The 12,342-nt window shown below is 45.0% G+C and overlaps 1 protein-coding gene across 2 annotated transcripts in view; it reads right to left on the reverse strand.

Annotated features, from left to right (window-relative positions):
- The window catches only part of LOC139267485 (dynein axonemal heavy chain 8-like), a 2,569,686-nt gene that overhangs the window by 913,951 nt on the left and 1,643,393 nt on the right, over window positions 1–12,342 (reverse strand). For both annotated transcript variants that reach the window (XM_070885867.1, XM_070885866.1), the window contains one exon: window positions 9,680–9,784. In XM_070885867.1, the coding sequence (XP_070741968.1) occupies window positions 9,680–9,784 (105 nt within the window). The remainder of the gene's footprint in view (window positions 1–9,679; window positions 9,785–12,342) is intronic.

Here is a 12,342-nt window from a genome sequence, read left to right on the forward strand (position 1 = left end):
TAAGGAAATAAAGGATTGTATCAAATTGAAAATAATGGCATACAAAATGGCCAAGATTAGTGGGAGGCCAGAGGATTTGGAAACTTTTAAAAACCAGCAAAGAATGACTAAAAAAATAATAGAGAGGGAAGATAGATTATGAAAGTAAAATAGTAAGAAATATAAAAACAGATAGTCAGAGTTTCTACAGGTACATAAAAAGGAAAAGAGTGGCTAAAGTAAAAGTAAGTCCCTTAGAGGATGAGACTGGGGAATTAATAATGAAGGGAAATGGCTGAGGCTTTGAACAAATATTTTGTATCGGTCTTCATGGTAGAAGACACTAAAAACATCCCAATAATGGATAATCAAGGGGCTACAGGAAGGGAAAAACTTAAATCAAGAAGTACGCGATAAAATAATGGGACTAAAGATGGACAAGTCCCCTGGACCTGATGACTTGTATCCTAGGGTCTTAAAAGAAGTGGCTGCAGAGATAGTGATGGATTGGTTGTAACCTACCAAAATTCCCTGAATTCTGGGAGGTTCCTGTGGATTGGAAAACCGCAAATGCAACGCCCTTATTTAAAAAAGTAGTCAGACAGAAAGCAGGAATCTATAGACCAGTTAGCCTAACATCTGTTGTTGGGAAAATGCTGGAGTCCATTATTTTAATGCAGCAGTAGCAGGACATTTGGAAGAACATAATTCAGCCAAGCAGAGTCAGCATGATTTTATGAAAGGGAAATCATGTTTGCCAAATTTGCTGGAGTTCTTTGAGGATGTAACGAGCAGGCTGGGTATGATGTATTTGGATTTCCAGAAAGCACTCGATAAGGGTGCCACATAAAAGGTTATCGCACAAGATAAAAGTTTACGGGGCTGGGGGTAATATATTAGCATGGATAGAGGATAGGCTGACTAACAGAAAACAGAGAGTCGGGATAAATGAGTCATTTTCCAGTTGATAAACAGTAACAAGTGGGGTGCTACAAGGATTGGGAGCCTCTTAGCAACAAGAGCAGACATTGACGACGAGATCCAACACCACCTCCAGTGCGCCAGTGCAGCCTTCGGTCAACTGAGGAAAAGAGTGTTTGAAGACCAGGCCCTCAAATCTGCCATCAAGCTCATGGTCTACAGGGCTGTAGTAATACCTGCCCTCCTGTATGGCTCAGACATGGACCATGTACAGTAGATACCTCAAGTCGCTGGAGAAATAACACCTATGATGTCTAGGCAAGCTCCTACAAATCCCCTGGGAGGACAGACACAGCAACATTAGCGTCCTCGACCAGGCCAACATTCCCAGCATTGAAGTCCTGACTACACTTGATGCACTCATCCAGGCAAGTGGAGAGTATTCCTTCACATTCCTGACTTGTGCCATGTAGTTGGTGGAAAGGCTTTGGAGAATCAGGAGGTGAGACAATCGTCACAGATTACCCAGCCTCTGAACTACTCTTGTGGCCACAGTATTTATGTGGCTGGTCCAGTTAAGTTTCTGGTCAATGGTGACCCCCATGATATTGATGGTGGAGGATTCAGTGATGGTAAAGCCTTTGAATGTCAAGGGGGGGTGGTTAGACTTACTCGATGGCGATCATCATCGTCATTATCATAGGCAGTCCCTCGAAATCGCGGAAGGCTTGCTTCCACTGCAAAAGTGAGTTCTCAGGTGACTGAACAGTCTAACTCGGGAATTATAGTCTCTGTCACAGGTGGGACTGACAGTTGTTGGAGGAAAGGGTGGGTGGGGAGTCTGGTTTGCTGCACGCTCCTTCTGCTGCCTGTGCTTGGTTTCTGCATGCTCTCGGCGACGAGACTCGAAGTGCTCAGCGCCCTCCCCTTAGGGCGGTCTTTGGCCAGGGACCCCCAGGTGTCGGTGGGAATGTTGCACTTTATCAAGGAGGCTTTGAGGGTGTCGTTGAAATGTTTCCTCTGCCCACCTGGGGCTTGCTTGCCATGTAGGAGTTCTGAGTAGAGTGCTTGATTTAACACCACCTCCAATGCGCTAGCACAGCCTTCGGTCGCCTCAGGAAGAGAGTGTTTGAAGATCAGGCCCTCAAATCTGGCACCAAGCTTATAGTCTACAGGCCTGTAGTGATACCCATCCTCCTGTATGGCTCAGAGACATGGACCATATATAGTAGACACCTCAAGTCGCTGGAGAAATACCACCAAAGATGCCTACGCAAGATCCTGTAAATCCCCTGGGAGGACAGATCCACCAATGTCAGTGTTCTCAATCAGGCCAACATCTCCAGCATCGAAGCACTGACCACACTCGACCAGTTCCGTTGGGCGGGCCACATTGTCTGCATGCCGGACATAAGACTCCCAAAACCAGCGCTCGATGGAGATAGACATTGCCTGGCATTTGTGTGGTGTAACTTGCCACTTATCATCCCAAGCCTGAATGTTGTCCAGGACTAGCTGCATGTGGGCATGGACTGCTTTATTATCTGGGGAGTTGCTAATGGAACTAAATACTGTACAATCATCAGCGAACATCCCCACTTCTGACCTTATGATGGAGGGGAGGTTATTGATGAAGCAGCTGAAGATGGTTGGGCTTAGGACACTGCCCTGAAGAACTCCTGCAGCGATGTCCTGGAGCTGAGATGATTGACCTCCAACAACCACAACTATCTTCCTTTGTGCTAGGGATGACTCCAGCCAGTGGAGAGTTTTCCCCCCAATTCCCATTGACTTTAATTTACTCGGGCTCCTTGATGCCGCACTCCCTCCACCCCGGCAACTTACCTTCTTGCTCGCAGCCTTTCCTTTGATGCCAGTAGCGGCTGCCTGCCACTTAAAATTTCGCTCCAACCGTGGGTGAGCTGCCAGTCCAGATGAATGAGGTGCAGATCTTGCCCGGAAGTTAAAATTATCTGATTTCAGCTCTTAGTTAAAATCAGATTATAGTATTAAGGAGTAGTTTTAGATGATTAGAATATTTGGCACATTTTAGAGATGTTGTACTTTAAAATAAACCACAGCTTGTGCATCTAGAAAAACAAGTTAATTTTGACACTATTCTGCCAGAAGAAATTCCTGTTGCATTGGAGATTGCAAAAGCCATATTATAGGCTCTCATAATTGAGATCTTCAGATTAGTGTCATATCTTCCAAATAAATTAATAGTCAAAAGGAACAGCAACTGCTTCTGACTCCTTGTCTTCGCTTTGCTCTTGTATTGACTCCAGCTGGGTGTCCTCTTCCTCCACCTACTGCAAACATACAATTTTCTGGATGGCAAATCTGTTGTGCATCCGCAGACTACAATGATCTTGGAGATGCCAGCAATGCTTGACATGTGTCGGCATCTGAAACACTGCTCCAGGATAACTATAATGTGCATAAAATAGTGTCCAAATACATCTGAATACACAAAGCATTCGTAACAAGATAGATGAGTTGACAGCACAAATAGAAATAAATGGGCATGATCTCATTGCCATTACAGAGATGTGGTTGCAAGGTGACCATGGCTGGGAACTGAATATTCAGAGGTACAGTATCTGCCATTTCGTAAGGATAGGCAGAAAGGAAAAGGATGTGGGGTAGCTCTGTTAAAAAGGGATGAGACAATGTAGTAGCGAGAAATGATATTGGTTCAGAAGGTCAAGATGTAGAATCAGTTTGGATGGAGATAAGAAATAATAAGGGAAGGAAGTCACTGGTGCGAGAGGTCTACAGGCCCCCAAACAGTTATCAAACTGGCAGGAAGAGTATAAATCAAGAAATAATGGAGGCTTGTAAGAAAGAAACGGCAATAATCATGGGTGATTTTAATCTTCATATTGATTCGACAAATCAAATTGGCAAAAGTAGTCTTGAGGAAGAGCTCATAGAGTGTATGCAGGATGGTTTCTTGTAACAATATGTTGTGGAACCAACAGGGGAGCAAACTATTTTAGATCTGGTAATGCATAACGAGTCTGGAATCATTAAAGAACTCGTAGTGAAGGATCCTCTTGGGAAGAGTGATCATAGCATGGTAGAATTTCAAATTCAGTTTGAGGGTGAGAAAACTAGGTCTCAAACTAGTGTCCTGAACTTGAATGAAAGTAATTACAAAGGTAATGTCGTCTCGCTACAGTATGCGGACGACACCTACGTCTGTGCACATACAGAGGCTGAACTCCAGGACTTAGTCAACGTATTTATTGAGGCATACGAAAGCATGGGCCTTATGCTAAACATCCATAAGACAAAGATCCTCCAACCGCCTGTCCTCACTGCACAGCACTGCCCTCCCCCCCCCCCGCCAGTCATCGATCCATGGCGCGGCCCTGGACAACGTGGACCATTTCCCTTACCTCGGGAGCCTCTTATCAACAAGAGCAGACATTGATGAGGAGATTCAACACCGCCTCCAGTGTGCCAGTGCAGCCTTTGGCCACCTGAGGAAATGAGTGTTCGGAGACCAGGCCTTCAAATCTGCCACCAAGCTCATGGTCTACAGAGCTGTAGTAATACCTCCTGTGTGGCTCAGAGACATGGGCCATGTACAGTAGACACCTCAATTTGCGAGAGAAATACCATCAACGATGTCTATGCAAGACAAATCCCCTAGGAGGACAGGCGCACCAATATTACTGTCCTCGACCAGGCCAAAATCCCCAGCATTGAAGCACTGATCACACTTGATCAGCTCTGCTGGGCAGGCCACATTATCACCACGCCAGACATGAAACTCCCAAAACAAGCGCTCTACTCGGAACTCCTTCACAGCAAGTGAGCCAACGGTGGACAGAGGAAATGTTACAAGGACACCCTCAAAGCCTCCCTAATAAAGTGCAACATCCCCACTAACACCTGGGAGTCCTTGGCCAAAGACCGCCCTAAGTGGAGGAAGTGCATCCGGGAGGGTGCTGAGCACCTTGAGTCTCATCGCCAAGCGTGCAGAAAGCAAGCGCAGGCAGTGGAAAGAGCGTGTGGCAAACCAGTCCCACCCTCACTTACCCTCAACGACTATCTGTCCCACTTGTGACAGGGACTGTGGCTCTATATTGGACTGTTCAGCCACTTAAGGACTCATTTTAAGAGTGCAAGCAAGTCTTCCTCGATTCCGAGGGACTGCCTATGATGGTGATGAGTGCAAAGAACACAAGAACACAAGAAATAGGAGCAGGAGTAGACCATTTGACACCTCGAGCCTGCTCCGCCATTTAATACGATCATGGCTGATCTGATCATGGAATCAGTTCCACTTTACTGCCCGCTACCCATAACCCTTTATTACCTTAGACAAGGAGCCTCTGTTTTCTGTTAGTTAGCCAATCCTCTATCCATGCTAATATAGTTCACCTCGTGAACTTTTATCTTGTGCATTAACCTTTTATGTGGCACCTTGTCAAATGCCTTCTGGAAGTCCAAATACACCACATCCACTGGTTCCCCTTTATCCACCCTGTTCGATACATCCTCAAAGAATTCCAGCAAATTTGTCAAACATAACTTCCCCTTCAGAAATCCATGCTGACTCTGCCTAACTGAATTATGTTTTTCCAAATGTCCTGCTACTGTTTCTTTAATAATGGACTCCAACATTTTTCCAACCACAGATGTTAGGCTAACTGGTCTATAGTTTCCTGATTTTTGTCTGCTTCCTTTTTGAAATAGGGGCATTACATTTGCAGTTTTTCAATCTACTTGGACCTCCCCAGAATCCAGGGAATTTTGGTAAATTACAACCAATGCATCCTCTATCCCTGCCACTACTTCTCTTTAGACACTAGGATACAAGCCATGAGGTCCAGGGGATTTATCCGCCTTTCGTCCCATTATCTTACTGAGTACCACCTCCTTAGTAATTGTGATTGTGTTAAGTTCCTCTCCCCCCCACATCATCATAGGCATTCCCTCGGAATCAAGGAAGACTTGCTTCCACTCTTAGCATGAGCTCTTCGGTGGCTGTACAGCCCAATACGAGAACCACAACCCCTGTCATAGGTAGGACAGACTGGTTTGCTCTTTCCACTGCTTGATTTCTGCATGCTCTCGACGACGGGATTCGAGGTGCTCAGCACCCTCCCGGATGCACTTCCTCCACTTAGGGCGGTCTTTGGCCAGGGACTCCTAGGTGTTAGTGGGGATGTTGCACTGTATCAGAAAGGCTTTGAGGGTGTCCTTGTAACGTTTCCTCTGCCCTCCTTTAGCTCGTTTGCAGTGAAGGAGTTTCAAGTAGAGCGCTTGCTTTGGGAGTCTCGTGTCTGGCATGCGAACTATGTGGCCTGCCCAGCGGAGCTGATCAAGCGTGGTCAGTGCTTCAATGCTTTGGATGTTGGCCTGGACGAGGACGCTAGTGTTGGTGCACCTGTCCTCCTAGGGGATTTGTAGGATCTTGCGGAGACATCATTGGTGATATTTCTCTAGCGACTTGAGGTGTCTACTGTACATTGTCAACGTCTCTGAGCCATACAGGAGGGCGGATATTACTACAGCCCTGTCGACCATGAGCTTTGTGGCAGTTTTGCGGGCCTGGTCTTCAAACACTCTTTTCCTCAGGCGGCTGAAGGTTGCATTGGCGCACTGGAGGTGGTGTTGGATCTCGTCGTCAAACCTGCTCTTGTTGATAGGAGGCTTCCGAGATAAGGGAAGTGGTCCACATTGTCCAAGGCCGCGCCGTGGATCTTGATGACTGGGGGGCACTGCTGTGCAGCGAGGACAGGTTGGTGGAAGACCTTTGTCTTAGTGATGTTTAGCGTAAGGCCCATGATTTCGTACGCCTCACGTCGACTATGTCCTGGAGTTCAGCCTCAGTATGTGCACAGGCATCATCCGCTTACTGTAGCTCGATGACAGAGGATGGGGTGGTCTTGGCCCTGGCCCGGAGATAGCGAATGTTGAACAGGTTCCCATTGGTTCTGTAGTTTAGTTCCACTCCAGCGGGGAGCTTGTCGGCTGTGAGGTGGAGCATGGCAGCAATGAAGATAGCCCCTTGACTATCCATTGCTGGGATATTTTTAGTGTCCTCTACCGTAAAGACTGATACAAAATATTTGTTAAAGTTTCTGCCATCTCCATGTTCCCCATTACTAATTACCCGGTCTCATCCTCTAAAGGACCAACATTTACTCTAGCCACTCTTTTCCTTTTTATATACCTGTCGAAACTCTTGCTACCTGTTTTTATATTTCATGCTAGTTTACTTTCATAGTCTATCTTCCCTTTCTTAATAATTTTTTTAGTCAATCTTTGCTGGCTTTTAAAATGTTCCCATTCTTCTGTCCTCCCACTAGTTTTGGCCACTTTGCATGCCCCTGTTTTTAATTGGATACCGTCCTTTATTTCTTTAGTTCGCCACGGATGGCTATCTTTTCTTTTACACCCTTTCCCCCTCACTGGAATATATTTTTCTTGAGAGTTGTGAAATTTCTCTTTAAATGTACGCCACTGTTCATCAACTGTCCTACATTTTAATCTATTTTCCCAGTCCACTTTAGCCAACTCTGCCCTCATATCTTTGTAGTCTCCTTTATTTAAACTTAGTATGCTGGTTTGAAATGCAAATTTCTCGCTCTCCATCTGAATTTGAAATTCAACCATGCTATGATCACTCATTCGAAGGAGATCCTTTACTCGGAGATTATTTATTAATCCTGTCTTATTACACAGGACCAGATCTAAGATAGCCTGCCCCCTGGTTGGTTCCATTACATACTGCTCAAGGAACCTGTCCCTTATGCACTCTATGAACTCTTCCTCAAGGCTACCCTGACCAATTTGATTTGTCCAATCAATATGGAGGTTAAAATCACCCATGATTATTGCTGTTCCCTTTCACGGTGTCTCAGCAGGACAGCAATCTGTGCTCCAACAGATTGCTCGAAATGCTGAGGTGTTGACCTGGGGGAGTGGCAGTGGGTCAGTGGAGCAGGAACCTTACTTCCACCACTGCCATTCTGCTATTGCCCTTGTTGTTGCCCATCATCCAGCGGGCCCAGACTGCTGCCACCCATGCTGAGGTGGTGCAGGCTACAGCCAGGCCTTCCAGGCCCAGAGCTGGTCGAGGGCGTCCTGCAAGGCCATCTGAAGTCTCCCGCATGGACATGCAGCAGCTTTCCAGCAGCCCTGCTGCAGCCACTGGGCCAACACTTCATAGGAGCACTAGAGTAGGCTAGAGGCACTAAGGGATTGCACAAGGGTGAATAGTTAATATTTTTGATGGAAACAGATATTCACTGATTTTTGATAAATTTATTAATTCATTTACCTTTCTTTTGTGGTGTCTGTCATTTCAGCTTTGAGGTGTGATATGGCCTGCGAGATGTATGGAATGATGGGGATGTGGTGAGCAAAGGAGATCTGGGCTTTAAGGAAATCTGGTGTGAGGCTGGAGGTCTATTTAGAGGAGGTGGCAGAGTTCTGTGACCACCTCCTTGGTAAGGCAGAGCCTTCTAATCCACTGCTCCTCGCTTAATTGAAGGTAGAAGTGCTCTCGGAATATCCTCTGAGTGTAAGGACTCCTGGTGAGAGCCCTGATGCCCCTCCTCGTCTCTCTGCACGCATGTTCCCGTCTTTCTTGCTGCCTGTGCTTTCTCCGCCATACATCCAGTACAGCTCCCATTAATGTTATCAAGTGAAGCCGTTTGATTCTTTAAAGAATAACTGTAGCTACTTTTTAGTTGCCACAACACTCCTGATACAAAAGAACCTTGAAATTATTAATGAAACTGTTGCAGTATGTGAAACTGATAAGAAACCGCGGAAACTGCAGTTGTTGGTCATTACTGATGATCCCTTTAAATAACATACCTGGAGCCGGCTTCACCAGATATCCCTATCAGTGTTTACTCCAGGCGCCAAGGTAAGTGGCATGAATTAATTTAACACATCGAACAATCAGTGAGCTGGCGTCGATCTACCTGGTGTTGACGTTCTCGGCGATGCCTCTTACTGGCAGCACCACGGTGGGGGCAGAATTTGGCGTGCACCGCTGGGTTTGACTCGCCCCAGCGCTACTACTCTAGCGCCCTGTTAGCGCTATCTGCTGGCATTAACAGGAGGCACTAAGGGGACAAATTCTTCTCCCTATGTGTCTTTGATCGGTACTCCATCCTCTGGCATGAACATCCACTCTCTCCACCATCAGTGTACCATGGCTGCAGTGTGCATTATCTACAGGATGAAGTGCAACTCGCCAAGGAATCTTCACCCGCACCTCCCAAACCCACGACTTTCACCAACTAGAATAGCAAGGGCAGCAAGTGCATGGTAACACCATCACCTCTTTGTTCTCCTCCAAGTCACACACCACCTCGACTTGGGAATATATTGCTTTAGCGTTGTTGGGTCAAAATCCTGGTACTCCCTACCTAAAACTGTGGAAGTACATTCATCACATAGACTGCAGCGGTTTAAGAAGGCAGCTCACTACGACCTTCTCAAGGGTAACTAGTGATGGGCAATAAATGCTGACTTTGCTAGCAATGCCCATATCCCAAGAATGAATAAAAAAATATACAGTAGGAAACTAAGATTAACCCAGTATAATATTGGAAGCAGCAAGCTCACGTTTCCATAGTCTCACCACTTTAGGGTTATATCTAAATTTGGCCTCAAATGCACTCAAAAAGTTGCACATGTACTACAATATCTAATTGTGACAAAGGTCAATGATAAACAGAGCCATATGGATTAAGCACATCTAAATAGACTTAAATTTGAATCAACTATGATGTATAATTACATTAATTATTTCTCCTTCCCTGGAAGAGACAGCCATCATGGCATCGTATTCCTTTGGATGGAAAACCACTTCATTTACATTATCGAATATTCCTGCTAAGTGAGCCTGCATATAGAAAATATAAAACAAATATGAAAACACTTAGACAAAATAAAACTCAATCATATTAGGGTACTATAGGACAAATTGCATTGGACTCATCTCGGATTGTATTGTGTGAAATTTAGTTCAGATAAAGAGTTGCACGATCACTATACAGCCAAAGAAGTTTACAGCACAGTATGAGGCCAATCAGCACATTGGGGTTGAATTTTTGTGGAAGTTCTCCTGAACAACTTCTCCAGTGGAAACAACCCCAGTTTGTCAAGTCTTTTATTGCAATATCTTCTCATCCCTGGCATCATCCTGGTGAAATTATGCTGTTTGCTTTCTCGGGATTTAAACTTTTTGGGAGTAATTTTACACTAACCCATCTGGCAGGAAACTAACAGAATTGATTGGCCCGATTTTACTTTCTACAATGGATTAGGTTAAAATCACTCCCGAAGAGTTTAAGAGCACAACAGCATAACTTTCTGTATGATTTATCAGGTAGTTGAATCTGACTACACCTGACGGAATGTCAGAGCACTGTGCACTCATATGTTCTGCACTCGTGGTGATTGCAGTTCAGGGGCAAACTGCTTCCAGAAAAATCTGGCACAGCAGCTTCCAGAGTTGCCATTTCAATGCTGTCTGTCAAAAGCGACATGGTGGTATTTTCCAGAAAGATTTTGTGCTTTTTCATAACGTAAGAACAAAACAAAATAAATAGGAGCAGAAATAGGTCATACGGTCCCTTGAGCCTGCTCTGCCATTCAATAAGATCAAGGCTGAACTTCTACATCAGCTCCACTGTCCCGCCCTAATCCCTTGATTCCCTTACTGCCCAAAAATCTATTGATCTCAATCTTGAATATAGTCATCAATTGAGCATCCTTTGGGTTAAAGAATCAGAAAGATTCACAACCCTCTGAGTGATGACATTTCTTCTCATCGAAGTCCTAAATGGCCACTGAATGCTGTCTGCCCTTTACACTTAGTGATAGAGATCACTTTCAGAACTATGGCACCTTTGACAATATGGTTTATTTATAGGGGAAACAACCACAAGCCCTTTTAGCTGAAAAAGTCAGTTGATAGGCCTTTCGTGAGCTAGGAATTATAGCATAGGAATCCTCCTTCCTCTAAACGTTACACCTGCTCTATGTCAACTGGAATAAAATGAGAAGCTTCATAGTTAAAAAAGGATCCTCCTCCTGTTCCCAGACCATCACGCTTCAAAACTATCCAGGCATAACAGTGCCTCCCTGTTACCAGCACTCTGCAAGGCAGACAGTCGGAGCAGCCAGATTGCTGCTTGAGCTACTGTGGGCATCCCAGCCATCATAGCAGCAGAAACTCATTCACAGGTGATAGAAATTGTAAATTAATATGAAGACCACCACTGACATGCAAACTATAGCTTCTGGTACACATAAATTAAATTAATAACTTACCACAATTTATCCAAAAATGTTAGTATAAAAATCTTGCACAATTACCTTTAAAAAATGAATTTCTTCAGGATTTTCATGAAGCTTTCAACGTTCCTGCCTTTTAATGCTAATGCTACCTTTCAGGACTAAATTGTTCCCCATGTTCTGTCCCCCACTGGCCGCGCGCCAAAGGGCACTTCCAGCAGCACCCAAATTCCATCCATTATTATCAGCGAGAGTAGGAAATTGCAACGCTCCACAGTGTTCAGTTCCATTCGCATTTCCTCATAAAATGAAGCAGTCCGTTCCCACATTCAGCAAGATCAGAACAAGATCCAGCCTTCACCTGATAAGTATCAAGTAACATTCATACCACACAAGCGGCAGGCAACAAAGAAGAGTGTAACCACCTCCCATTGATGTTCAATGACATTCCCATCACCGAATACTCCACCATTAACATCCTGGGGCAGGGGGGGAGACAGTTCGTCACCACTGACCAGAAACTCAAGTGGACCAGCCACATAAACACTGTGGCTACAAGAGCAGGTCAGAGGCTGCGTATTCTGTGGCAAGGGGCTCACCTCCATATCAATGATCCCTTTAAGTTTTTTTCAGGCAGTCCATTCAAACTTTTGCGCATGCGTGGTTTTTCTATTTAAAAGCCGGTGTGTCAGCTGAGCACGAGCTCCAGAGTATTGTGCGGCTGTAGCTTAAAGAGAACATTTCAACTCACTTTTAAGAATAAAAGTGTTTATTAATGATAAAATTGATTCTGTGTATGTATGAATGTTAAAAGTGTAGACTATATGGAAAGGCTGCAGTATTGAAACAAAATGGAAGCTCACAGACTTCCAGCATGTCCTGTTTATATATTGCCTTAATTGGAAAGCCATTAACCTAATCAAGGGATGGCAGTGGGTCCTCCAGACAAACACATGTGTGAGGAGAGCCAATAAGGAACTGCTCTGGAACCAAGATCCATTCCTGGGGCCTTCTGAGGAACAATGGCTTTAAGAGGTATAAAAATTCAGGCCAAAGATTGCTCTCTCTCTTTTCTTAAGCACACAGCAAAAGGCAAGACCTCTCTCCACGGATAAAGGAGTGGGCTGTGTGCTTTACCAGAGGGAAGTGACGTCCATCTTT

This window comes from Pristiophorus japonicus, chromosome 7, assembly GCF_044704955.1.
Source record: "Pristiophorus japonicus isolate sPriJap1 chromosome 7, sPriJap1.hap1, whole genome shotgun sequence".
NCBI lineage: Eukaryota > Metazoa > Chordata > Chondrichthyes > Pristiophoridae > Pristiophorus > Pristiophorus japonicus.